The sequence below is a fragment of the Drosophila simulans genome, chromosome 2R (genome assembly GCF_016746395.2).
Source record: "Drosophila simulans strain w501 chromosome 2R, Prin_Dsim_3.1, whole genome shotgun sequence".
In the NCBI taxonomy this organism is placed as follows: domain Eukaryota; kingdom Metazoa; phylum Arthropoda; class Insecta; order Diptera; family Drosophilidae; genus Drosophila; species Drosophila simulans.
The window spans coordinates 16,455,902-16,482,893 of record NC_052521.2 but is presented as its reverse complement, the minus strand read 5'-3'; the positions used below and the strand labels follow the sequence as shown (position 1 = coordinate 16,482,893).

Here is a 26,992-nt window from a genome sequence, read left to right as displayed (position 1 = left end):
GCGACAGGATCTCGGCAGGACCTGCCATAAAGATCGCCGCTCGCACTCGTGTGCTAATGGAGGCGAAAATTTAGAGATATCTCTCCCCTTTCCGCCCAGTGTTTACACAAAACTCACGCGGCGGAAGGGCAAAAATACGAATACTATCTAGCAGATACACACTGCACTCAGAGAAAAGTAGAGTTTTTAAAATTGATCTTCGGAAAGTTGTATTTTTGATCTTAAGTTTAAGTTTCAGCTTACGTCTTTTGACTATTGCCTTTAGAAAAATGGTTATTTCAAAATATACATTTTTCAAGCCCCCATTTTCCGAGTGTACTTTCCTGTGTGTGGGTAGAGCAACAGTCGAAAAACAAACAAAAACTGCAGCCCGGGGAAATTAATAAAAAAATGCAACAAGAAGACCACGAAAAAATTCGACGGAGAGAGGGAAAATTAGACAAATACGAAGCAGCGGAGAAACGAAAACGCTGGAAATTTATCGCGCGCGTCATTCGCTGCAACTAAGGAAAGTGGCACGTAGACCGCGACTTCGAAGCGCGATGGTGGTGTTGGTGGGTCCGCTGGCGGGGTTATGGACGGGGGAGTGGGGGGAGCGGACCACGAATGGGTCATTGCACTTTTGCAACGCACTCACAGATACGAAAGCATAGCACAAACACACAGATACAGATACATTTACAGGGCCGACAGATAGCAAAGCAAAAGGCAACATTTAAACGAGAGTTGTGTAAAAAAGGCACGAAAAATTAGGCGAAAGCAAACAGAAAGAAGGCGAAACAGGGAAAGAGGGGAAAAGCGGGAGAAGGCAAACAAGATACAGATACATCTGTGCATGTGTGCAAAGTGTGTGAGGGGAAGTGGAGATGGGGGGCTTCTAGTGCAACTGCAACTTTGCATGGGTCGGCCATTTTGTGATCGTTTTCGCTGGCGCAGATACAAAGATATAATCTTTACACAGAGAGAAAAGTTTATAAAACGGCCTTAGTGTAATAAATACCTTTTAGTTCTGTATGAATAAAAGTTAAACTTCGCTTGTGACAAAATTCAATTGAGTTGTTGACACATAAAAATGGCAGAATTAATTTAATTTTTTCTCTGTGTGCTAAAGACTTTATATCTGTGGGGCGTATGGCGACAAATATAAAACTGATGTTTGCAATGATTGTTTGTAACTCAAATCGCGTTCCCCGAGTGACAGTCCCTTTACGTACATATATGTAGATATGCCGAAGTCGTTGCAGATCCGGCCGTAGATATGCATATGCATAGATACAGATACAAAAGTACATATGCTCTCCATGTAGCGCGCAGATACGAATGCGTTGGCTATAAATAGCGAGCCATGCCATTTGTGCCGCCAGCGCCACTCGAGTGTGTCGGTTGCAGTTGCAGTTTGCCGCTCAATGAACATGTGGAAATTCGGGAAATGGAAAGCCGACGACCACGCCCCCGTTAAGTACAGGCTAGCATTTTTCGTGCGGCGCATGGGGTGCATTTTCCACGATGTTTTCACCAAAAACACGCTCGCACACACACGCACGCACAAATGCGTTATTTTATTTTTAGCAATTTGAGGGAAATTTCAAGTCGAGCGTTGTGAATTTTGGTTCGAATTTATACGGCCATGGTCACATGGGAAGGGAAGGTGGGGGCGAAACCGCCCTCCATAGAATACGTAGTGTGTGTGTGTACTTACCTTGCTTTTCCGCTGTTGTTTTATTCACTCCATGTACATATAGTATCTGCAAGATCCAGCGACGTTTTTCGGGGTTCTTTCAGTGCGTAGAACACGTTTTACAAATGTATCTGCTGGCTGATCAGAACGCTGATTCTAACCATAATTCGATTCACATTTTCGCACATAGTCTAGCCACGTTTTCACTGGTCTTAAGTCAGCCAACATTTTAACCGGCATTATTGTGTGTTTGGTTCGATTTTCACTATATTTCACTGCAGTTTTCTTTGGTTTTCTGGCTTGGATCGAAGTGAACTCTTTGCCTTCGAATGGCAAAATGACGCAAGGTTACTAAACAACAAAAAAATAGTATAAAAAAGGGCAATACAACTGATTCTCAGAAGTGTTTCAGTATTCACAAGCATTCGGATGGGCACATATATCCGTGTATCTCTGTATCTGTTAGTTCGTGTATCTCGAAGGGCGGGGCAGGGTTGGCAGCGGCGATTTACATGTGTCGCTCCGCTGTAAGTTCTGGACAGACCGCCAAACTTCTGCGGCGGTACGAGCACTGACCTTGAGTTCAGGCGTTTACCAAAGGGACTGCGAGTGGAACTGGGCTTCTCAGTTTCTCTGTTTCTGAGTGGGGACTGTATTGCCGACTGAATCTGTTTTTTAATTCTTTCGCCGATTCTCGACTGCAGAGAGAGAGCTCCGCAAAAATGGCGTGTGTGTAGAAAAAAGCTTCGACTGTACATAATATACTAGTACATAATGCCACTGACTCACAAATTGAGCAAAAAAGCAAAGTTCCCAAACTAGCGAAAAAAAAAATATATATAAATTTGGGCCTCTGGAGGGGGGAAAGCTCTTTCGTCGAGCATAGAATTATCATCGGCCCTTGGGCCCACGTAAGAATTTTGCAAATATATCAACACGGTCATGAGTCGAAAACAACAACCGACAAATAAAAAAATAACCCGCCAGTTGGTCGCTTGTTTATCTGTGAAGCGCTTTTCAGGGTCACTCTTGATTATTACACAATTTTTGTTTACAGCAAAATGCGGCGCAAATTTTTGTAATCTATATTGGTGTGTGTGTGCGTGTATGGTTTTGGTTCTCGAGTTGAGTTTGTTGTTTACCACGAAAACATATTCGGTGGGCCAGGGTCAAAAAGCGGCTACGTGAAAATGCGGAAGGACGGATCGCTCAATGACAATTACAGCGAAAAGCCTTGCTAACCAATGAGCGCGGAATTGTTGCTCTATTTAAAGTTTAGAACAATTTATATTTGAGTAAATGCGAAAAAACAAATTAATATGTAGTAAGAATCTTATAAATGAGCTCTAAAGATTTGTATCTCTCAGATAGAAAAGTGGTGGAAGTATCTGATGGATATAAATGTACAAGAGGTATTCTAAATTGTGGAAAACAAGAAACCCCATTCAAAGCCCTTTAAATATTTTACCCCATACGTGAAAGCAACAAGTTGCGTCAACAGAACCACAGACCAAACCCAAATCCCACTCACATAGATACGTTTACACACACACTCTGGTGCGAAAGCACGCCAGAATTGAGTAACAATAACAACATTCCCGCCGTCCCTAAACTTGAACTTGAATTTCGCAGCGAAAACAAAAATTCAAGAGCAAAATGCCGGCAAAAAACAAGAAAAAGCGAAAAAAACAACGCAAAAACTAGTTGCGAACAATAACAATTTCGCGTAAACAGTCAGATGCTCTCGCTCCCTCGCTCTTTGGAGCCGATGGGGTCCGAAGTGGAGCCGAGGGCCTTCGGTTGCCGCTCGGCAAATTGTGCAAGCTTTCGATTCGCTTTTGCGACTCGCGAATTCCCCCGAAATTCGCAAGCCGACCAATCAGAGAGCATTTTTGCACACAACAAAAAGAGCAAAACGAAAGCTTTTCGCCAAATGTGTGTGCGCTGCTATGTTGCGAGTATTGGTGAGCGGGCTTTTGCTTATTTTTGGCACATCGCATATCGCCATTTTCGCGCAAAAAGTCAAAAGCTGTCTTGGCGTCGTGTTTTGTCGCTTTGAGGTGATTTAAAGAATCGCCAGACACGTGGTTCTTAGTTGGAGAATAGAACACGAATGCGTGGAGCTTGCTGGGCGAAAGAATCTCACCAGGAGAATTCACCAGCCACGCAGAAGAGCTTTCTGGAACGATCGAGAGATATAAGACTTGTTGTGGTCTTGGCAATGACGTTTAAGATCTGGAAAGATACATTACATACATACTTACACTTTTTTGATAAATTCTTAAAATTTACCTTTATCAATCAATCCATTAGTGCCAACTTTTTAAAATGTATAAATGCTTACATGTTACTTTTTCTGAGATATGAATTACTGATATTCTCGTGTTTTGATTCAATATTAAGTACGTAATAAGATCGCTTAACCATTGTTACTATAACCTTGAATAAATTTAACATAGTTAACGAAAGTCTAGTGAGATTAGCATCATAACATTCTGCAAAAGAAAGCTTTAATAAATTGTTTATTCATTAAGCTTTGAACAATAATAGAGCAGAAGAGATTTCTTATAACAGATACTGTTACTACAATTTTAGCAATAAACAAATTCTGATCAAATTGCTTCTCTTATGCATATAAGCTTTTCTAAATAAAGTATCTAGTCAGCTTTACTGTCATTAGAATTTTGCGAAGCAAAGCTTTTCGAAAAGTTTGCACTTTATAGAGGTTTGTCTGATCTAACGATCTAGTAAAGATATGAACCCGCTCTGCGCATAAAGAATTACCTATATAAGCTGGCAGATAAAGGGATTCCCATGGAATTGCAGAGCCAATTTAGTCCTTTGTTCGACACTATCATTAGCCCTCAGCTCCTTTCTCCCCATTTGAAGCAACCTGCTGAACACACGATCAGCTGCGATTGCAACTGCGATCCTGACTTGCAACATGTTCCCTTTTTCACCGATTTTCCTTTTTACTCCGTCCGTGTGACTTTATCGTGTGATTCTACGGCTGCGCCCCTTATTATTCTCTCGATCGAATCAAAAAGTTAACTTTTCCCAGGGATTTTCAGGCATTCGAGGATTTCATCCCGCATTTGTGCGTGTGCGAGCATCCTGTTGCATGTGGATGCAACTGTGGCAGTGGCCCCCGCCTCTTCTTGCAACAGGAGCAGCAATCGATTTGGGCATTCGCTTTGGTTTGTCCTTCGCCCATGGTGCATAGTCCTTCGTCTATAGGATCGGGATATTCCCAGCTCTTTGTGCGCTGCTGCTGCCATAATTTCTCGTCATTCTTCTGGTGGCTCTTTGTTGGGTTATTGAACTATTGCTTCCCTTTGGGTGCACAGGTGATAATTTTTCGGGAATTTACTGCACCATCACTTGTCGCAGCAGTTTTGGGGCCAATGGAAAATGGGTATACAGCCATATAATCGCATTAATCGCATGTTCGGCCAATATTAGTCTACCCCTTCTCGGGCTTCTATTTTCCGGATCCGTAGATGTTGTTTCCCCGAGTTTGTCCAAGAATTTCTCACACATTTCACGTACTCGGGAGTGCAACTAAGTCAACAATTGCACGGCAGGTATCCGCATCTTGAGGCCCAAAGACAGGCGCAAATTATTTTGACAAGTGGCCGAGAAATTGTCCTCCATTGTCCAATGCCACCAACAAAGACGATTGTTGGTCTGCTGCTGGCTGAGGATGAGGCGAAGATCTCGGCTGCTGCAGTTGCTTTCTGAGTGACAGGCCATTATTATTATTATCTTGGGATCTTGGAGATTGCAGACCAAGTGTCTTCCCTGCTCGCTCGCATTGGATAAATATTGCAGCCCATTAATTACAATCAAAGTGCCACAAGCACACTCGAGGGCAATACTATCGCTCAATGTCTAATGACAACGTGAGTCGATCAATTGCCAAACTGTTTAAACCCTTTGTGGCTTTATTTGCATTTATAACGAAGTCTGTGAAACATGTCAATTTGGTTTTTTAGTTCCTAAGTCTTTTACATTAATTAATTGGGGTAAGAAATTATTCTTTTGCCATTTAAATGTATTCAAAAACACATATAACATATTACAGATTTTACATGTTTAGGTTTTTTTAAAAGTACAAATAATAATGATTAATTTAAAAGTAAAAGTAATAATGATCATTGTTTTTTGAAGATGGTTTCCAAGCCACAAACACTCTTATTGGCAGAAACTTGACTTTAATTGCTGCTACTTGACGCCGTTTCTTAAACACGAACTAATTTAACCACCGAAGGTCATTATAGCCAATTTAAACTGTGCTCGCTGGTACAGTCGCCGCTCTATCTATTTTCAGTTTTTATTATTTTTTCGGCGCTGTGCGGCCGGAAATCGCCAGCAATTGCACGTCCCATGTGCGTGTCTTCCAAAAATATGTGTGTGTTTTCCACTTCTGTTTTTCCCGTTTTCCTGCATTTTCCGTCGTTTCTCGCCTGTGGAATAACAAATAATTAGCATTAACCACGCAATTGAGTCGCGGCGGCGCAATGTTGCATTTAATTTTCGGGAAAATGCGTTGCACATGTGCATGCGCGAAAGAGACGCGAGTAGGTGCAGCGAAAGAGAGGGAAACAACTGCAGCGGCAGTGCGATAAAGCATTTTCGGTAATGTCAACAAAAACGCCAAAGAAGAACGACAACAAAGTAAGCAAAAGAAAACCGTGCAATGGGTGGGGGAGGGTGAAGAGGGGGGCGATAGCGAGGTCGCCATCTTGGCTTTCCTAGAAGAAGGGGAAATTGGTAAAAACACAAGATACTCGAACTTGTGGATGCACAGATACACAGATACACGCACACTCGCGCATTTGTTGCATGCCTCGCGTGGTTTTTCTTCCACTTTTCGACTTTTTGTTTTTCATTTTTGGGATCGGCGGCCCTACGCCAACAAAACTGAAGCCACATCACGATTTTGGCTACGATCGTGGCATTCGGAATTCAAATGCTGGCCACGCCGCCTCAGATTGCATAATTGCCACGACAGCACGGCGATCATCGAACCTTCAGGGCACTTCAATTGTTAAATGAGTATTGGGTTTTATAATAGCTAGTTATGCTAAGAAATGAGTCCAAAGCAATGCAGATAGCAACCAATTACTCTTTTTATATTCTGCCCACTACTAAATTAATTAGAAAGATACATTTTAAATATGTTTTCAAAAGTAAGGTACAAGCTCTACATCTCTTTCTGTGACCTTCAATATAAGGGCTCCTATTAATTTGCAAGGCATCGACCCCTATCAATTTTTCATCAGTTTCATCTGGGTATGCATGTATCTCATTACTGAGCGTGGCTAATTTGCCCGCAGAGGTCAAGAAGTCAGGACGCTGGTCAGCTATGCGCCCTCTCGCTCTGCCACACGCTTGGCAGGATCGGGCAGCAGCATTCAATACAATGCAAAAGGATCTGCAAACGAAAGTGAAACCAGGATCGATAGCCTCGAGCGATTCGAGCGACTGACACACGCTGTCCTTTCAGAAAACAAAGGCCTCGAAATGCGACAAATTCAAACAGTTTTTGTTTGGTTTTACGTTTTTTTTTTCTTCTTTCGTTTTTGTTTTTGGGTCTTTCGAATGCATGTTGCTTTGTTCGAGTCAAAGTTCCCAGATATCCTTTGTAATTGGATCCTTTCCCGAGGAGCAGAACAATCCCTGCGCGTGTGAAGCGCGACGAGTGCGCGTATATCTATTTTCATTTTCGCTGCATTTTCCTGTTTTCTCGTATCTTGAGCGTTGTTTATGTCGCATAAAAAACCGAAAACGAATCCGAGGGATACGTTTCCCATCCCCAAAACACCCGCACTTTCCAGGGGTCGCTGGAAATGGCGTACGGCGTGTAATTTATGCCAAATATGATAGCAGCGAATGTTTGTCCTCGTTGTTTACAGACATCACGTTTTCCCTGTCTACATCTCCAGTTTCTCCGCGTGTTTCCACATGAAAAGTGACAGTTGCAGATCCGAGTGCGATAAGAAAAGTCTGGATGGTCCCCAATGTCTGGAATTTTCACATTTCCCGGCTGCAGATCGTGCACTAAAAGAAAATGAACTAAAGGCAAATAGTAGTTTCTAATCGATCAGTAGGCTACCTAGAAATACTCAGACTTATGCATGTAATAATTGTATATTCTTAATAATAAAATGAAAAAACATCTGCTGAAATAAATCATATTTATATAATGCTATTTGCCTTGACTGTGTTTTATCTAGATTAATTCACATATTTTATCAGTAAGAAAATTCAAATATGTAAGTTAAATTAATCTGGTTTACATTTAATCATATTTCCCGAACAACAACAAAATCGATATAAAAACCATCCTTGGATTATTTGCTTAAAATGCAAAGTCGCCTGCGACTTAAATGGATTTTCCTGCTCAACAAGCTCTCGAAAAAAAAAGAAAATATTTCCAATTCGTGTGGGGGACAATGTCCTATTGCCAAGGCAGTTTATCTCGGGTGGAAAATGGCCACCCTCGTGAAAACCGCAATGCGAAAAGCCAAAGTAGAGCAGGAAAATATTGCAGGAAATGTGGAAGCTCCTGTCGCATTTTTAACGCTTTTTAGCATAAACAACATCGGGCCGGGAATCGCAGAAGGGCCATCTGGGTGGTTGGTGATATGAACTTATATATGTATATACTTATATAATATAGTAAGGTTTCCCCGTCTGGACGACGTCTGCTGCAGCTTTGGCTTTATTTTCCGGTTTTTTTTTTCTAACTTCGTTCGTTTGTGTACGCTCATTTCATTTTCAACCCCTGGCTGATTGCTACAAAAAATTTGCATGCGGCCCTTTGTCGCGTTTTGTTGTTGCTGCAAAATTGCCAGATACAAGACACTCGCACACGCACAATCCACTTTTAATAATGCACACTAAGTGTGTGTGCGTGAGTGTGTGTGTGAGTGCGTGTGCGTGCGTGTTGGTGCGCCGCGGAGGGAGGGTGTTTTGGGGTGTTTTCGATAAGTACTTTACGAGAGACAACCCTCGTTTTGCGGATTTTTTTATGATCCGCCTTTGGTAGTCCAGTGGCAACATCAAAGTTCATATCCTGCTTCCGGAGGGGGGAAAGCGGAAAACGTTCCCTGTGCCTCCGGTGGTTGCTCCTGGCAAATGGGAGTGGAAATCATTGGCATTGGCTGCCCCTGCAATTTTTGCAAACATGAAAATGACTTCGATTGGGTTTTTGGCGAATCGCAGTGGCGATTTTGCAAGTTTTCCTGCATTTTAGGGGTTGCGAGCGGGGTGGTGGTGGTTTAGTCAAAAGAGGAGGTTTTTAGCCAGCGAATCATGTGCGAAAATTCTGCAAAACAAAGTATGGAATTAGTAAAGAGTGTGGCATATAAATTTTTAATTTAATTAAATCTAATATACATTTAATGTTTATGCCTGTACGAGCTTTAAGACTTTAATAGTATTTATTCATAAAAAAACTTACTAAAAAGCTGTCATTAAAAATTATCCTAACATAAAGGGCAAATAAAATTAAATACATCGAAGTAGGATTAGATCCATATTTCAAATAATGAAAATTCGCATAAATCAAGCCTTTCGCAAAAAGGATATTCCTAACCCTTCCATAAGGAAGTCCATCAACTTCTTATTGTCCTAAGTCAAGGAAGTTCGGTGTAGAATTTGCATAATAATCAGGACGAAAACAGGGATCGCCCGAATATGCAAATGACCAAATCAATCGAGGGCCAAATTAAAATCGATCAAAATTGATTTGTTGCCCGGTGTGCAGAAACCCAAACACCGCACCCCGAAATGCCAGATCACCCAGGACCGTGATGCCTCCAAGACCAGGACATTGCCGAAGGAGTTGTGCGAGGAGCGTGAGAAAGTCTCCTTTTTGCACGAGTGATTTACATAATTTTTGGGCAAGTAAATTGCATGCACATCTCGTGTGTGGACCTTATGCAAATGAGCTGCGACGCTATTGCCATAGTGCCGTCCCTCTTCAACCCCCTGCTGCCAGCGCGCAGGACGCAGGACGAAGGACTCGGGCCGGGCCGCAGGACTCAGGTGTGCGAGCGTGTCGGCATGCTGTGAACGAGGCGCCGTCCACTGTGCCCGTAATTAACCCCTGTCTCTGTGGCATTTCCCTTTTTCCAACCCATTTTCACTTTCGTTTGCATCCGAGTCCTTTTGGCAGTTTCGCAATGCGAGTTTCCTTATGCAAATGAGAGTGCATCCTCGCCCTTCCCTTATATTCGCCAAGTGAAAATCTTATGCAAATTTCCCTGGCTGTGGAAAACTCCTTCCGCCGCGAGATACAGGATCTGCGTGATCTCCGCTCTAATTTGACTGCTGGGTGTCAGGTACTGCGAGCATCGTTATCCTTTTTTGGCTGCGATCGTGAGAAAGTTCGGAAATTTGCATAATTTTTCGTGAAAATTTTGCTGGTCTACGTGATCGTTGCAAAGACAGCAGAGATTGGAGATGCTAAATCACTGATCTCTGATCGCAATTTTCCAATCTCTTGGGAAATAATGAGTTCATTAATTACAAGCGCATTAATTGTTTTTGTTTCCTGCCCAACAATATATATACACAAATGTGTTATATAGGTGTGTACAGTTTTATTATATTATTTTTGGTATATTTGTACCCAAACCCCCTTTTTTACAAATATGGTTATTATGGTAATTATAAAATGCAAACGTAGAAGTCTTATGAGGATTAGGCTGTTCTCATCTGTCCTCCGGGTACAAGGGGTACCTCTTCAACGTCGGAGGAATCGTCGGAATCGGAGCCGCTGCTCGAAGATGAACTGGATCGGGAGACCGCCCTTGAGCCGGAGCCAGCGCTGGAGCTGGAGCTGGAGCCGGAGCTAGAGCTAGAGCTAGATTTAGAACTAGAGCTAGAGCTAGAGCTGGAGCTGGAGCTGGTGCTGGACCTGGACCTGGACCTAGAGGCTCTGCCGGACTTGGTTTCCATTTCCGACTCGCTGCTGCTGCTGCTGCTGCTGAGTTCGACGACGAAGGGCAAATTGGGAGATATAACGGGTTGCTTCTGCGGAGGATTATTATTCCTTGGAATATTCCCCATTGGAGTGCCACCAGCAGGCTGCGGTTTCATGGGAGGTGGGACGTCCTCATCGCTGGAATCGCTCAGATTGTGACTCTCAACAACACCCGCTCCCAATTGTGGAGCCATTACATTGGCCTGTGGCGGCTTCAATTTGGCAGATAGCGGAGCAATTGTTCTCTTGCGCACCACGTTATTGGAATTGATGGTTTTATTCCTGCAATTGATCAAGGGACCACATCGGCGTCGGTTTTTGTTGAGCATCCGTGTAATGTTCACCAGCTGGGACTGCAGAGCGCGCTGTAGTCCTTCCTTTTCCGAAGGCTGCATGTCCTTGAGCTTGAGCTTGTTATGGGCCCTCGACGCCTTGGTGACGGCACTTTTCATCAGGAGCATAGTTTCTGCGGCGAAAGCCTTGACATCGAAGCTTAGATCTCCGCAGTTCTCCGAGGAAAATCCTTCGATTTGCTGGACCATGTGAATTATCTCTTTCATGGCGTTTGTCGGAAGTTTGGCAAATATTTTCTGTGTGGCACAGCGCTCCGCGTCAGTGACAGGCGTTGAGGTATCGATGGCTTCATCATCTGAGGATTCAATGCTGACTGCCATGAGGTTGTCTATTTCATTCCCGTTCAACAACTCGATAGCTGGCTTAAATTCGCCTTGGACCAAATCCGTTTCCGGTTTTGGGATCAATTTCTGTCGTTTGCTAGATGATGGCTTTGAAGAATTACGTTGACCTGCCTCCATTTTGTTTATCATCTTTTTTAAGGTGTCACAGAAAGTCTCCACCAAATTCTTGGCCCTCAGAGGTTCCCCGGAACCATGCTCTTGGACGCACTGCATCAAGCGATTTTCGGCTAACTTGGCGGCAGCCAGTAGTTCATTTAGATCTGCAGCATTCAAAGCAGAATCCGGCGAAGAGCCGGGCATTCCATTCATGGAAGTACACCACACCGCCGGCTTATTAAAGACTCCTTCGTAGAGGATTTTAGCCGGTTCGAGGTACTTTCTAAAGCAGATGTCCACATGACAGCAAAAATCATGGACGGATTTGAAGTACTGCCGATCCACTCTCTTTTGCAACGAATCCCACTTGTTATTGAAGAAATTGCGCGTCATGGCATCCGTCTGATTGGTATAGCTCTGCAACTTCTGCAATATCTCCCGGCACTTGAGTTCGATCTGCGCGGCACTAGGACCATTGGTCCTAGGCCTGCCCACCGCCATGGGATCCCTGTTGCAGGGCACCTCTGGACCAGACGGCAAACCTCGGAGTTTCTTTTGAAAGAACTTCTCCAGCATCTGGCCCTTGCGGTGAACGACATCGCCCGGTCGATTGAATTGAAAGCAATTGCTAATAATTAGCTTGAAATCGGCAATCGCATCATTGACAGATTTATAGTAGTTGTTCTGCACTCTTTTCAGTATGGTACCGATATCCATGGGGCGATTGATAACCGAGTAGTATGTGGGCACCTTCAAAGCATCAGTGTCCACGGGCTCCAAGAAGTCCAACGCATACTTCTTCTTGCGAGCCTCGTCGAGAAAATGCTTCTTGAAGTAATGCAACTTATTGGTATAACAACCCGCCTTTCCGAAATGCGGTATATACTCGGGTTGGACACGATTTGGAAGTTTTAGTTTTATGGAAAGCGGTTTGGAGTTTGCCTGGCAATAGAATGACTTGTAAAAATTTCCGCAGTGACTAGCTTACGAACTCACCATTCTACGGTTTTTTTTTTTTTATGTAATTTAGTATACGTTTGGGGCAGTTATTCACTGGTTGTTCAAATGTTTCGATTTTTGAAAACTTGTCTCTTTCAATTTTACAAAATTATAAACTCGAATTTGACTACAAATCGGGAAACACTTTTGCTGTTCGTCCGTCCACTTAGATGAACAAATTTTTGTGAAGGAAAAAACGTATCACCGCTCAGTTTACAAGTAAGGTAATCGCACAGCCTACTGCCATTTAGTAATTACTATCGAAAGTTTTAGTCAGGGATTCAAGACATTGCATTTAAATAGGCGGCAACCCTTAGGATTTTGCAAAAGTGAAAGTCACTATTGGAACATTCGTTAATTTTAAAATCCAGCCTATTCTTAAACCCTCCATAAGCAGCAGTGCACCAATTATAGGCTGGTTGATCAGAAACCGTATCATTAGTAGACACCGAAACTAAAGCAAACAATGGGCACATCAAAGGGAATGGAGGCAAACATCCAACCACCCATACCAACCCACAGGCCCCATCCACTGAATATTTATAATATTTTGCACCACTTCACAGGCTTTCAGGTTTTTGTACCCCACCTTCCAGTTGGAAAATGTGGCAATGCGACATAAAAACTGCTTTTTGCAATTTACATCAACATTTTTATCACCCCACCACCCACCGGCACATCCACCACCGACAACCTTCAAGGAGTACAGCAACAACAACACGCTTTTCCTATTTGCATACATATGTAAGTGTGTCCCATAAATACAGATATACGGCCACGCCCCTCACCGCCGCCCACCTCGACAGCCTCCTGCGTCTTTTTGCGCACTTAATTACACACGCATACGCTTCATTCCACTTTGCGGTGCTGCTTGTCTAGCATTCGAGCCACCCAACCAGCCAAACCACCCACCCAACCAGCCACCCACTGGAGGACAGGACTTCGCTTCCATCTGCGAACCACCGCGGTGGGACAGGCCCACTACGGAAATAGACACACTCCGGAGGAAAAATCGTACAAAATGGAGGTCATCACTGTAATCCCAATCGATAATGCAAATTAACAAGGAGCAAGCCAACCTATGAACTTAAATATGGAGGATTAGTTATTAGTGCAAAATTATATATATAAATATGTGGATTTTTTTATTTTAGCCCTTAATTAAAAATTGTATATTGTGTAACTAATTTAAATAAAGTCGAATGTGATATCGGGATACAGCAATGGATATTTATATAATATTCGTAACTATCATACATACTATCATCTCTGTTGCACAGTGTTCGCAGTACAGTCCTGCGATTATCGTCCCTTGACTTTTCGTGCTGCAAATTTGTTGCTCTTTAGGCAGTGGCACTCACAGAAAGGACCACTCACGGAATCGCTGGAGACGCAGGATGCCGGCTATCGCAGGTTCTACCTGCCCTGGCCAAGGTGTCAATATTGCGTTATCATCCCGGGACGCTGAGTCCCAGCTCCGATCCCCGACCCCTGACCCCTGAGCCCTCTCACCCCGACAAACGTCCACGTCCTTGGCCATTCTTTCGTTAATTTTATCTCTGACGGCGATTAATGCGAATAAATTTTATAGACGAAAATGTGCACTCGCATGTCCCGTCGCCGAGTTATCCTCTTTTGTGTGTGCGTGTTTTCCCTGGGACCTTTTCCCCCGCCCCCTTCGGCTGGCATTTTCCTTGGTTTTCCTCCGTTTTCCTCTTCGCCCCCCTGCCCTTGGCTAATGTTTTCTTACTGACTTTCTGTGGCCATTGTGCACCGGCCTGTGTTTTGGAGTATGTGACTTTTGCTGTTTGTCTTCGGCACCTGCAGACCTGCAGTTGTTAATTGTTCGATGCCCGGTGCTTACGCGATCTTGCAGCTCTCAGGATCCCGACGAATCCGATTCCGATCCCTCGGCGATTCACCATTCTCTCTTCCCTTCCCTTCCCATCCCATTTTATATTTATTTTTTTAGCAATTGCCGCTGACTCAGCATCCGTGGAGAGCGTGGAAACTCGTAGTCTCAATGCCCCCCCAACCAACCCTCAATTAGGATAGGGCTCGGCATGGAAACAGCAGGTCCCGGTCCAGGTCCAGGTACAGGCTGGCCAGAGCGGAGATACAAGATACAAGATGATACAAACAGGTTTTCCATTTTCTTAACCCTCGTCGTGGTCGCGACACTTGTCCCGCTCCCCGAATTCATCCGGCATTGTTTGCGATGTGTTAACCTTAAGCGATTTCTGACTTTTGTGGACCCTATTGTTGCGACCCTGACTTTTTTCCCTTGATTTCGATTTTGATATAAAAAAAGAGTGTATATTGCCTGACAATGGAAATCCATTTCGGTGGGAACGCCGCGAATCCTGGCCAAACGACAATGGCGATCGGCGATGGTAATCGCGCCGCAAAAGATGCAGGTTTTCTGGGATTCATTTGGTTTTCCCCTGCTTTCTTTTACGTCTGGGTGAGAAACGGCGCACCCACACACGCACTATTTATGGATTTCCGCTGGGAATGGGAATGGGAAAGGGAATGGCGGAAAAGCTATGCCTTCGCTCATTTTATTCGCGCCGCTCCCGAAAAACAGGCAAGCAAATGAAAGGGGGGAGTCAATGACCCGCCGGAAAAGTGGGAAAGTCGAACAACCAGAAGACGACGAAATGTTGCAATTGCAATTCACCAATTTAGCTGGCTGAGCCCGCATCTTGGTCAATAAAAGGGAATTGATTGAGAAATTGTGAAAATAAATTGGAAATGCAAACGGGTGGGGGAAAGTGTGCCGCGTGTAGAATGGTGAAAGTCCAACAATTAAATGGCAAACAAATTTCCGCCAATTATTCGACATTAATTATGATCCATCGGCGGATGAGGGTCAGCGGTGGACAACTCCTTGCCGGGAAAAAGGGTTGGTTACCTTTTCGAAGGACCATGCTGGTCATATCAGATCACCCATGAATCTTAATCAGCGAGGTTTTCGGTTATGGCGGTTTGCATTTAGCCGTTTTCCCAGGCATGCGAGTAAAAACACAAGTTTCAAATCCCCATCCCCATCATATTAACATTTAAACCTTTATTTTGCAATCCTATAGAATTCAATGATTGGATATTGGATTGGATTGGATTGGATTGAATTGGATATTTAATATTAAAGCTCTTTAAACAGACACCCACATTAAGTTGTACAATCTTGTTTCACTAAACTTTACAGGAAACTGCTTCAAATCATTTTGAAGCCCATTTAATAAAATTTAAATAATTGAGTGTACAAATTTGTATCTGTGCGCAATATGCATTGGTGTGTAAATCTGTCAAGCGTTTCTTTTGGTTGCCCACGGAAAATGCCTCAAGAGTCATTGACTTTGAGGCACCAGAAAACGCATCTGCATTCGGTGCAATGGCCGATGACGCTGACGGCCCAAAACGCCAATCGACCAAGACGCTGCCCCGCCCCCTTCTTTTCAACCAATTAAGCCATGAGAAGCTGCCCCAAACTGCAATCAAAGAAGGCTGGAGGAAAGCAAAAACCCTAAAAATGAAACATTTTTCTCAAAGCCCGTGTCCGAGTCCGAAAAACGCATTATGCGATGAGGAAAATCGGGTTTAGAGCTGTTAGCCAGACTACCTGTGCAGGTTTTTGGCCCCACTACTACCACCACCACCACCACCAAGGGAACTGGCCGCAAAAAACCCACAGCAAACAACAAAAAACGATCATCACAGTTGGCCGAGAGTCGTGAAAATGGGTTTCTTGGCCCAGCAGCATCACATATCACATCGGCCAAAAGTCACTCCCGACCGACCAGATTTCATATCGCTGGGGTCGGGGATTACACACTTTGTGCATTTGCCGAGTGCGAGTATAACTATAAGTTTCAGGCATGACCTCGCCGCGATCCCAAGCCCCCCAGCTCCTTCGATTGATTTCATACACTGCGAATAACAATGTAGGCTTTGCCTTCTGCAAAAAAGCCTGAAAAATCGAATCATACTTAAATAAACCGACATCGAAAGGGTTTCGAGCTTAAGTTCTTCAAGGATACTGTTTATATATTTATAGCTCAACTATTTAATATATATATTTTATATATATATTTTCTATCCACATTAATGCATAAACTATTTTCAGTGCATTCTTGATTCTTTATGGGTTGACAACTTGTAGGCGTGTTGAATCGCGGACGTAAGAAGACAGCGATTGAAAATGGAAATGGGACTGGGATTGGATTGGAATCGAGAAAAAAGGGAATAAAAGTCGGGATTGGGATGCACATTTAAAATGTGCAGCGATCTGCAGCGGCTGATAAAGTAAGAGTCTGGCCCGAACCTGTTTTATGGCCAAAAAAAACGATCGAAAAACGACTGAACAAAACGACAAAATGAAATGCATAAACGTAAATCTCCCAGCAGGTAGTCCCCGGATGGCCAAGATGGAGTTGGAGATGATATGGCATGGAATGGGATGGGATGGGATGGAGATCATTTGGCTGGACCCGAAACCTGTAACATTGCGCTTGATGATGACTTTTCGGTCTAGCCGGCGACAATAAATTTCTCAATTTTCCAATGCTCCAGATTGCTGCTCCTGATTGTCCTGTCTGCACATTTTACGCACTCCTTGAGCAGAACAACTGCGCACTTGCCAGGTGCATAAAATGGGGTGAATGGATAATCAGCCGCGCGGGGGAAGGGGAATATCACGGGGATGGGGTTTAAGGTATGGGTTTCGATTTCTGCGTGGGTGATTTTCTTGATTTCCCAGGCCAGAGAAAGGGTTTGCCGATTGATTGATCTCCTAAGATGTATGCACTTGCGTGGAAAACCAAATATTTGCATCACTTTTCCCTTCTCACACATAAATCCGAGTTTAATCTGCGGTTGCGAGTGTGTGAAAATAGTTTTTTTTTTTTTTTGCTTTTCGCCAGCACCAGCAGAATGCTGATTTTCCAATTGAGTTTTCCGCTTTTTACTTGCCAATTGGCAGAGCTGCGGGTCAAAGGTTGCTTGCCGATCGACGAAAGGCCAGACAATTGCCAAAAGCGGGTGCTCATTGTGATTTTTTGTGCAGTGCCAGCGATAAAAAAATCACATCCCCTCCCAAGTAAATACAGTTCAGTTTGGCTCCCCCTGGGCGCATGTGTATCTGTATCCGTACAAAAAGTACAAAATACACAACAAAGTGCACCCAAATAGTTATCGCAAACAAGCGGAGCCCGGAAAAATGCGTAGACAGCACCGAAAAAGTTCATTGACTTTCGCGTACAGAAAACAACAACAGCACGCATCTTTTTAGTGCGTTTATTGCTGCACTGAGAGAAAAAAATCACTGACTTTGATGTATTCAGTAACATTCTATATCTGCTCGGGTCTTCAAATTCCTGAACTTTGCGGAAATATCAAAGAAAGAATTTTTTTCCAATAATAATTTATTTGTTAGGAATTATTTAAAATGTATTTTATATGGGGAATTATTTAAATTATCCGAAAACTAAAAGAAAAGAGTATATAGAAAATTAATAATATGAACTAGGTATATAAAATATATTTCCAATTTGTAGATATATTTTCTCTGCAGTTAATATTTAGCACCTTCATATTTTTTGAAGTGTTTTGATTCCGAACAGAAATAAATATGGCTGCCCCAACTCAGCGTGTGCACAAAAGAGCAAACTCCAAAGAGTGCACACACAAAAAATTACATTAAAGTGAAAATGAGCGATAACAACGCCAACACAAACGCACAAACGGCTACAGATACAAGCACAGATACGGACACACGCACTAACACACGCGCAGCAGAGCGCCACCCCCTGATTCGCCCCCTTCCTCCTTCCCCCCAGACCCCAAAACCATCGAGCATTCGAGAAAACTGCACGGCCAACGCAGCCATATTTATAAAGAAGAAAAAAAGCCAGCATGCCATAAATATTCGTATTCGCCTTGACACGATCGTGTGAGTGAGACAGCCTGCACTCGCCATCTCATCGCAGTGCATTAAGTGTATAACACTCGACCGGTTTTCTTGGGGTTGGGGCACTTCCCCTTCTTCGAAGCTTTGTGGGGATATACTGAAAAGATCGCTGGACTGCAGTTGATCTCATAAGTATGCTACACTTTTTGGCACTGCACTCGCAGATGCTTTCGGCTGACCAATTGTGTTGCATACTTTTTAGCTTACTTCTAAAAACCGTCAAATAAAAATTCTAGCGATTTTATAGCTATTTTATGGAATGGTATAAAGCATGCTTATTTCTAAACAAGAAGATGCAGATATAATTAAAAAAGATTTTTATTGATACACTAAATAGAAGAAATTCAAAGAATAAAATATGGTAACATTTTTTTTGTGCAATAATGACACACTTATAGTATGTTTAAGAATAATTAGCGCATTCCTTTGATTGTCAAGTGTATTGACTACGTTTTTTTGAATATAGCCGTAAGTGGTTTTTCTAATTTTATGCCTGTTACAAAGTCAATGCAAAACAAAAGCGTCTTCTGAGTAGACACACTTTGTTAGCATGATAAATGACATGTTTTGTAACTTATTATTTTTGCAAATGGGGAATGAACCAAGTTCATGCTCAAACAGTAAATCGAAAAGCGACTGCCAAAGAAGAATATTTATGTGAACAATGTCACAGTTCGCAAATGGGCTTTGTATATATGTAAACTATTGGGAATATACACAAATATTTAATGACTCTCTAATTTTAATGAACAAAAAATTCAATTACGTGTAGAGAGAACTGAAAAAAACATATGCATAAATCGATTTATAATAAAAACAATTTGCTAAACTCAAAAAGTGAAAAAAAACTATAATATTTATTTATCGCGATTCAATCTAACGTGATATTAAATTTTCAATAGCTGTTATATTTGATCACAAAAGCGAAGAACAGGTATTATGTTTTTCCAGTCTCACAGTGTTGCCCAAATGAATACATATATCATCAATGAATCCTAACGTTATCCTTCCTGGACTATTTTTAGCAGCTCTGTTCCTCATGATCAGTGTAAGTGTGAGAAATTTAATTTTTAAAGTGAAACTAAATAATCTGTTTTCAGGAGGCACCCTATGTCAAGCTGACAAATGTGGTTTGTGAATCAAAAAACAAATCATGGGCAGTTTTTCATTATTGCCGGCTAAAGGCTTACTCGCGTAACAAGACCAGCATGAACATAAATGCAACATTTCTGCATCCAACGAATAATGAATCCCTCAGATTAAAGATGGTGAAAAGATTAAGTGGCTATAAGCCATTTCTCTTCGATATCACAATCGACGCCTGCCTTTTTTTGCGAAAACGACATAATCCCGTTATAAAAATGTTTTATAGCTTTATAAAGGATTATTCTACACTAAATCATACATGTCCTTATGTGGTGAGTTTGGTTAATACAACTTTGTCATCAGCGAATTTTAAACCTTAAATTTGTAGGGCTTGCAGGTGGTTAGCGATTATCACACCGCTGTTTTTCCAGTACCATTGCCTACAGGAGACTATGGAGTGTTGCTAGATTTCATCTTCGATGCTAAGAAGCAGTTTCACGTGAATATTTATTTTACTTTTGTGGAGGATTTTTGACCACAAGTTTCTATAAAATTATTGTTCTTAAATGACTTATTAAAAACTTATTAAAACTAATAAATAGTTTTAGAAAATCATAATTATTTGATTTAGATATTTTGAAAATAAAATTCTTTAAAAAAATTCGATAGTTAGCTCAGACATAGCTACCAACTTTCGCAAATATGACCCTCAACGAAAATACAATTACAATTTATTACCTACAAAAACAATCGATAGTAACGTGCTATTAGTTAACCGCACTTATGTCTGTCAACCATGCATCATTAAGTCATATTTCCCCAAGCTTTTGCAAACGTTTTTCTTAATATACAACTTCATTAGTATCTGCCTACATTTACTACTAATATATACTTTCGGTTTTAGGCAGTTTACATTTATTTATTTCTAAAATAGAGAAGTTAGCATATTCATTCGAACAAACGCAAAACTAGCCACCGAAATGATTGTTCTACATCAAATCAATTTTGTATAATTAAAAAGTACATCAGATGTCGTGCTACCATCACTGAAATTGAATTTTAATAACCTCTTCAGTACAAGACTGCCCACAATATATCGCTCAGATCAAATCAGAAGACAGCAAAATTAATCAATCAAGCAAATCGATTATTTCAAAGCCAGTCATTTCTTGTTTAAAACATAACTTTTTTTGTTTTTAAGCATTACTATATTATGTTTCTATTTTAAATAGTATACCTAAAAACGCTGAATTGTTTTGTACAGATAGTGCTGCCTAACATATCAATTTTGTGTAATTACAGATGTAAACATATTTATGAATAGTATATCTTAATTATGTATTTAACTACCATTACCTAGTTTGTAGTTTATATCACAGTCTTAAATTGGTTTTTGTGTTTGTCGGACATGTTGGCCAAATTGATCATTCTGGGAGTTTTTGGGGCTGGAGTTTTTTTGATTTGCAGCGTAAGATTAATTGCTCGATATTATTTAAAAAAAAAATGTAGAAAGTATACCACTTCTTTAGGATTCGGCTTCGGTTAAAATGACAAATGTTGTTTGTGAATCATATGACAAATCGTGGACCGTTTTCCATTACTGTCGCTTGAAGGCCTATTCCAGGAACAAGACAAGTTTGAACATAAATGCAACCTTCTTGCAGCCAGTCAATAGCTTATCCGTCCGATTCAAGGTGCTGAAGAGGGCCAATGGTTACAAGCCTTTTCTTTTCGATGTCACCTTCGATGCCTGCCAATTTTTGCGAAAACCAAATAACCCCGTCATTAAAATAATTTATAATATGATAAAGGAAGCATCCAACGTCAACCATTCTTGCCCGTATGTGGTAAGGTATTTAAACGAAATAATGTACAATTCTATATCCTTTTTGTTTGATTTACAGGGTCTACAGGTACTTAGCGATTTTCATCGCATTTCGATACCCCTTCCATTTCCCGGAGGAGATTATTTAGCATGCCTAGATTTTATATTTAATGGTAAAACGCAGTGCTACGTAAATGTTTATGTACATATAACAGAGGACATATAAATGGAAGCTTATGAACTAATGTTAGCTATTTATGTTTTACTGACTTATTAACTGGCAATGAGAAGTGAAAATAAAATAGTTCGATTTAATTACTACAAGGCATTTCAACATAAAAAACTGTCTTTATTTGGATGATAGACTTATAATTCGTATAAATTGTACATTCACGTGTTTCTGTCGAGATCCGACATTTATAAATATCATAAAGTATTCATAATTTTGTTTAAAGATCTAACAAATATCTGTTTGAGAAGTTCACAGTTCCTCCTTTTCCGGCGCTGTCTTGGTGACCTTGTGAACCCTAAAGACTTCCAGGATGTTCAGTTTCCTTAGCAGCTCCTCCTTCTTGGCCTCGGTGACCTTGCCGGCCTTGAGGCGCAGGAGTCGCTTGGTCTCCTCCTCCAGGAAATCGTAGCCCACCTCGTGGATCTTCCGCATGTAGATCAGATAGGCCCTGGCGTTCTGCTGCTGCTCGGGATCGGTCAGCTGCTCCTGCTTAGCCTGCAGCTCCTCGATAAGCTTCAGTTGCTCTGCATCGGGGATATTGGCATAGTTCTTGAGCACTTCGTTGAACTCCTTGATGCAGCCATCACGACCGATGTACAGAGGTGTGTTGGCACTGACAAAAGCCTTCAGATTGTCCAGCGTTACATCGACGTGGCTAGGAAGCTGGACGTACTCATCGGCGTTGCCCTTGAACAGGAAGATACTCGGGAAGTTCTTGTCGTCGACTTTGTAGCGGTCGCCCAGGGCCTGGAAATTGGCATAACAAAGTTGAAATAATAAATAAATCAAATTTAAAGTGCTTTTAAATATTTTAAGTACGACAGAGTTTTTAGAGGGTCATCCAAGCTTACGGCTGAAACACAGGATTCCAAATGAACAGAGTTGGACAAATTTTTTTTTCCAATCATTACTACATATCTAAATCCTAGGTAATCCATAAAAAAAACTCACCTTGTTCTCCAGTTCTCCATAGTCCTTGACACCCACGGTGGCTATCAGCAGATCTTTAGTTGCCTTGTGGGCAGATTTGGAGAAGGCGGTGAAGGCCTCATGCTTTTCCCCATACGGATATGCGATATCGAATTTCACTATGGAATAGGGAAATCGCTCCACCGTCTTCTGGAAACTCAGCTCATCCAGATCCACGCAGCCCGTGCAGGTGACGGCCCAGGTGGTGGGTATCGAGTGGCAAGCGACCAGGAGCAGAGTCACCAAAATATGCATCATCTTCGTGGCAAAAACCAGAGACTTCTGAACTTGACCCTACTCTTGCCGTTCGACGAGCACGAGAAGAGCGGTGAAGTTGTATTCGAGTTCGAGTTCTGGGCCAGTTTACGCTTCGCTCAGCTGAAATTGTTTGGCTGCTTTGGCCAACTCACTCAGTTCTGGACTCTCTGGAAGTCTGAAATGCTATGAAATGCTCTGACGTTCTCGTCTCCACAATTTCTCGATCGAGTTGAATGACACGTCAGTGAAAAGAAGCCGCTCTCTCACTCAAAACCGGCTATTTCGTTGACCAACTCTTGTGTGTTAGTTCAGCTGTTTTGGCTGTGGGTCTATTGTAACACTCGTAGGGAGATTTATTATATAATGCCTGGTACCTTATGCGGGTGCCTCGTTTTTGACTGTCGCTTTTAAACGTAGAAATAATTGTCATCCCAATAGCAGGGGAATGGGCATTGATGCCAAGCTGATAGAAAACGTATTTCGGCCAAAAACGATCAGTTGGCCAATAGAGCGTGCCACATTAAACCAGGGCAATTAGCCATGTTCACAAAACTGACAGTGCAAGCGAAGTCTACAGGAAGTGGTAATTTGCAACTGTACATGAGTGTTTTCGGGTCTTTCGAATTGTGGATACCCTTTAAATGTATATAAATAAATTTCCTTTCATTTCCTTTCAATCACAAGATTTCTTATTTATAAGTTATAGTAACTTAACTTTACAAAGTATCTGTAGATACAGTGAATTGACATAATAGCTGATCGACTCGTTAGTAGTTTGCCAAGGAAAATGGAAACACCTGCCAGTGGATGGAAAAACGGGGTTAGTTTGCCATAATTTTCATTAGCCTGGAATTGAAATTTTCCCGACACCAGATCCCACCCCCAATTCCGTGCTCCTTCCCCTTTGTCCTGCTTAATGGACATTTTCGGCAATTGTCAATTAATAATTCATGTATGCGGCACACATGTTGGTCACCTCAAACCCAAAAGACCGCCGATGGCCAAATGCCCCGCCTCCTTTGGCGGCCAAAATAGTTGGTTTAGTTTTTCCATTTGCGGTTTCGTTTGTCCACTCTACGGAAAATTGAACATCACGGCACGCAATTCGGGAAGGAGGTACGGAAAAGCGTTGCGAGCTTCACACGATCGATATGGCCGACCGGTAAATTATCTTTTCTGATGGATGGGCGTGTGTCTTTTGTGTGTGGGGGGTGGTGGTAAATGGGTGTATGGGTGGTTGGGCGTTCGATTGGTGCGTCAGGTGCAAGGAAAATCCAAACGGCAATGCGCAATTTCCGAAGGAATTAACTGGCGAAGCGGGGCCGGAGGTAATGCCTGATGGAGATCCAGTAATGGGGCCTGACATGCGTGTGTCAATCGCACAAAGGCCCGAAATTACCGGATTGGATGGATGGTTGGGAGGTGCTCTATTTGTAATGCTGACCTCTTTGCTGGCCGCGCAAAAAAATGGAGTCCAAGTTCGGTGTGTATTCGGTTCATGGCGCACTTGTGTTTGCACTCCATTTATTATGCAACAAAGGACAAGCAATTTGCTAAGTACACCCCAGTCGAAAGGCCTTCAAAACAACATGGAAAACTTGCCGGGCATACTCCAACATAGCCTTCAATTAGTTGCCGTGACGGGCATTTTATATTGAACACTTTGCCACTGGACGTCAAGTAAATCCTTCTTCGGTTTTAAAAATAAAAATCTAGATTATATTTAGACAAATTATGGGAATTACCCAGCGAAGAACCTTCAAGAGTCCTCCAACTCGGGATACCCCATATGCGGCATTAATAATATAAATGGTGCTACTTTTTCGTAAGTTTGAGTGCAGCGGCACTAATAACACAATGACCTTTATGCGAAACGACCCCCTTTGGCCCACTGAGGGGTTGGCCCTGACCAATCGACATTAAAGTGATAAGCGCGCAAATTTCAGGACCTGGAACGGCTGCAATCTTGGCGCGGAAATCAAACGATTGCGGCATTGTTTTTTATAGACCACATCTATTGGGTTTTGGAGCAACGGCCAATAGACAAAGCTAATCGCCTACAGCAGGGCAGGTGCTCCATTTGGATACCGTGTAGTGAGATCTGTAAGGGGTATATTTGGCCATGTGATCATTTGATAGTAATTACATCAATTATAGTCCTTCGTATTGTATGTTAGTATACATTTTAATTTAAAACTTTATATTATATATGTATGTTTTTTATAGAATTAAATATGTAACAATAAGCTGAACTCCTTGAAAAAATTATTAAAATATTTTTTAGACTCCTATGAAAGTTTTGCTCTTTTTCAGAGTTAAGTGTCCTTGCAAGTAATTTCCGAAACTCATTTTCCGCAGGGTATCTATTAACAATCCCGCTTTCAGGACAACCTTTATTTTTTGGCAGCCCCACAGTCTAATTATGTGGCAGTACATTGAAGGCGGGCCATGAATTTTTCATGGCCCACGTATGCCAAGACATGCAATGTTGGAGCCAACTGGCCAACTGACAATTTGGATAGAAAATAGATGGAGTTTGTTGAGGGGGAGGGGATGGGGCTGCGAGTTCCCAACTTGCGTAAGAACCCACGCGATTTCGAATCATGGAAATTCCCCGGTCTCGTTTATTGTAAACTTTTCATTTGGGATCCAGGCACTTGTGAAGTTGAAGCTCATCAAATTTTTATGCCATGGCATAATTCCATAAATGGGCCATGGAATGACCCACCTGAAAAAAGGCCATATGTTCCACCCCCCAAAAACGAAAACATGGAAAAATAACTTCGACAATAATTCGCATGCCCAAATCGAAACTGCCAAAGTCGAATGACCCGGCTAAATGGTCAATAGGCTGTGCTCATCATAATTGGTATTTATTGAAAATGCCTTTTGGTTAACCCACACATCGGGTGTTCATAACCATAACCCTTGCTTTCGATAAAGAGAGAGAGAGGGTTAAGGGTTATGGGTTAAGGGTGGACAGACGTAGGCCTGGATATCGTGTTTATAGCTTTTCATTTGCATTTATTGCCATTTCGATACGTGTGTGGCTATCAGGCCTGGCAATTTGAGGCGTTTAGCGCAAATTTCTTTTCAATATTTGTGCACCCAATAAACCGAATTGGTCAGTTAGCCGGGTGCTTTTATTCGCTGCGGTCTTCCAATTTGATTGCAAATTTCTTTTTTTTTCGACTTTTATGCCAACTGCGTGCTGGGAATTTGAGAGCAAATCGTTAGTGGCTGAAAAGCGCTTAAATGGTCAATGATTTTCCACGAAGCGGGTATGAGTTGCCTTGGCTAATTAATCACTCGAGTGCATTATTATGTGTTCTGCGCTAATTATGCCTTTTCAATATTTATCCAAGAAACCGCGGTCCAAATCAAACAAAATTCGTTTGCCTTCATTCAACATATTCCAGTGACAATGGGCCTAATGGTAATTTCTTGAGCGATTGACTGGTTGCCTTATCGTGGGGAAAATTCCATTAGCATACGGCCTATTAATTAGCCAAAAATGAATGTGTCTTAAGTGGTGCGAGTTGGTTGTATTGGTCATTTTGGGTGCTTAATTGGGTCGCAAGGAGGAACTGTACTTTTTTTCTTGGCTAATACCTTCCACTATCCACTTAAAACACATTTGAACAGGATTCCCAGCTTACTATGATATGACGCTACGATCTTCAATGAACTAATTATAAGATAAATCTAAGATAAATTTATCGTTTTTCAACATTTTCTTAGCTTGAGCAGCAGACTTTCCGTTTTCCTTTAAACCTCAGGATATGGTCACTTGAATAAGGATCATTCTGCTATTGCTCTAGTGCATCCATTCGCTGGCCATTTCCCTCAGGACTTTCCTCAGGGGAAACTAATGTATAACAGTTGTGGCGGGAAATTCGAATGGCGCATGCGTGGTTACCGCTCCGAGCAAAAGGACTTCCAATGCGATGCCACATTGCAGCCACTCTATCCGGGGTTAGGGCATTTGTTTACAAACAAATGCAGAACAGTCAAAGGTAAAGGGGTAAACTGCACTTACACAAAGCGACCGCCCTGGCGAATATTCCCAATAATCACCTCAACTTGTTGCTTGGCCATTTTCCGCGCGGGTTGGAGGGGTCAATTACTTAACCGAGTGGGTGGGCGATGGGTTGGTCAGGAGCCGAGGACACGAGCAGACAGACATGC

The 26,992-nt window shown here is 42.2% G+C and overlaps 4 protein-coding genes and 1 long non-coding RNA gene across 9 annotated transcripts; 3 read left to right on the top strand and 2 right to left on the bottom strand.

Moving 5' to 3' along the window:
• Nucleotides 1-10,271: 10,271 nt before the first annotated feature.
• On the bottom strand, nucleotides 10,272-12,653 carry LOC6735229 (nucleolar protein dao-5). Its single transcript, XM_002082166.4, has 2 exons — nucleotides 12,464-12,653; nucleotides 10,272-12,409 (listed from the first exon to the last, which is right to left on the bottom strand). Exons 1-2 carry the CDS (start codon nucleotides 12,464-12,466, stop codon nucleotides 10,391-10,393), a joined length of 2,022 nt encoding a protein of 673 aa, XP_002082202.1. The 5' UTR covers nucleotides 12,467-12,653; the 3' UTR covers nucleotides 10,272-10,390.
• Nucleotides 12,544-13,622, top strand: LOC27208068. Of its 4 annotated transcripts, none has more exons than XR_001600688.3 (3): nucleotides 12,544-12,685; nucleotides 12,734-13,210; nucleotides 13,273-13,622. It is a non-coding gene; the product is annotated as an uncharacterized LOC27208068 (long non-coding RNA). The 4 variants fall into 4 exon arrangements; XR_001600685.3 differs by having other exon boundaries at nucleotides 12,740-13,210; nucleotides 13,273-13,621; XR_006541571.1 differs by having other exon boundaries at nucleotides 12,551-12,685; nucleotides 13,033-13,210; nucleotides 13,273-13,621.
• A 5,722-nt stretch (nucleotides 13,623-19,344) lies between these two features.
• LOC6735228 lies at nucleotides 19,345-20,055 on the top strand. Of its 2 annotated transcripts, none has more exons than XM_016181583.2 (3): nucleotides 19,345-19,482; nucleotides 19,535-19,852; nucleotides 19,909-20,055. In XM_016181583.2, exons 1-3 carry the CDS (start codon nucleotides 19,423-19,425, stop codon nucleotides 20,053-20,055), a joined length of 525 nt encoding a protein of 174 aa, XP_016028553.1. In that variant the 5' UTR covers nucleotides 19,345-19,422. The 2 variants fall into 2 exon arrangements, with proteins under 2 accessions (XP_016028553.1, XP_002082201.1); XM_002082165.3 differs by having other exon boundaries at nucleotides 19,345-19,488; nucleotides 19,535-19,849.
• An 846-nt stretch (nucleotides 20,056-20,901) lies between these two features.
• LOC6735227 lies at nucleotides 20,902-21,594 on the top strand. Its single transcript, XM_002082164.4, has 3 exons — nucleotides 20,902-20,988; nucleotides 21,050-21,364; nucleotides 21,425-21,594. The coding sequence occupies exons 1-3, from the start codon at nucleotides 20,929-20,931 to the stop codon at nucleotides 21,569-21,571; spliced, it is 522 nt and encodes a 173-aa protein (XP_002082200.1). The 5' UTR covers nucleotides 20,902-20,928; the 3' UTR covers nucleotides 21,572-21,594.
• A 79-nt stretch (nucleotides 21,595-21,673) lies between these two features.
• Nucleotides 21,674-23,016, bottom strand: LOC6735226 (protein windbeutel). The gene is made up of 2 exons (XM_002082163.4): nucleotides 22,529-23,016; nucleotides 21,674-22,324 (listed from the first exon to the last, which is right to left on the bottom strand). Exons 1-2 carry the CDS (start codon nucleotides 22,802-22,804, stop codon nucleotides 21,827-21,829), a joined length of 774 nt encoding a protein of 257 aa, XP_002082199.1. The 5' UTR covers nucleotides 22,805-23,016; the 3' UTR covers nucleotides 21,674-21,826.
• Nucleotides 23,017-26,992: the final 3,976 nt, after the last annotated feature.

What these genes read in the sequence shown, in the direction of transcription:
- LOC6735227 (XM_002082164.4), top strand. Translation starts at nt 20,929, where the DNA reads ATGTTGGCCAAATTGATCATTCTGGGAGTTTTTGGGGCTGGAGTTTTT. An exon ending in GAGTTTTTTTGATTTGCAGC is followed by an intron (nt 20,989 to 21,049) that starts GTAAGATTAATT and finishes CCACTTCTTTAG; the next exon opens with GATTCGGCTTCGGTTAAAAT. An exon ending in TCAACCATTCTTGCCCGTAT is followed by an intron (nt 21,365 to 21,424) that starts GTGGTAAGGTAT and finishes TTTGATTTACAG; the next exon opens with GGTCTACAGGTACTTAGCGA.
- LOC6735226 (XM_002082163.4), bottom strand. Translation starts at nt 22,804, where the DNA reads ATGATGCATATTTTGGTGACTCTGCTCCTGGTCGCTTGCCACTCGATA. An exon ending in ATGGAGAACTGGAGAACAAG is followed by an intron (nt 22,325 to 22,528) that starts GTGAGTTTTTTT and finishes GCCAATTTCCAG; the next exon opens with GCCCTGGGCGACCGCTACAA.
- LOC6735228 (XM_002082165.3), top strand. Translation starts at nt 19,423, where the DNA reads ATGAATCCTAACGTTATCCTTCCTGGACTATTTTTAGCAGCTCTGTTC. An exon ending in TCCTCATGATCAGTGTAAGT is followed by an intron (nt 19,489 to 19,534) that starts GTGAGAAATTTA and finishes ATCTGTTTTCAG; the next exon opens with GAGGCACCCTATGTCAAGCT. An exon ending in TAAATCATACATGTCCTTAT is followed by an intron (nt 19,850 to 19,908) that starts GTGGTGAGTTTG and finishes TTAAATTTGTAG; the next exon opens with GGCTTGCAGGTGGTTAGCGA.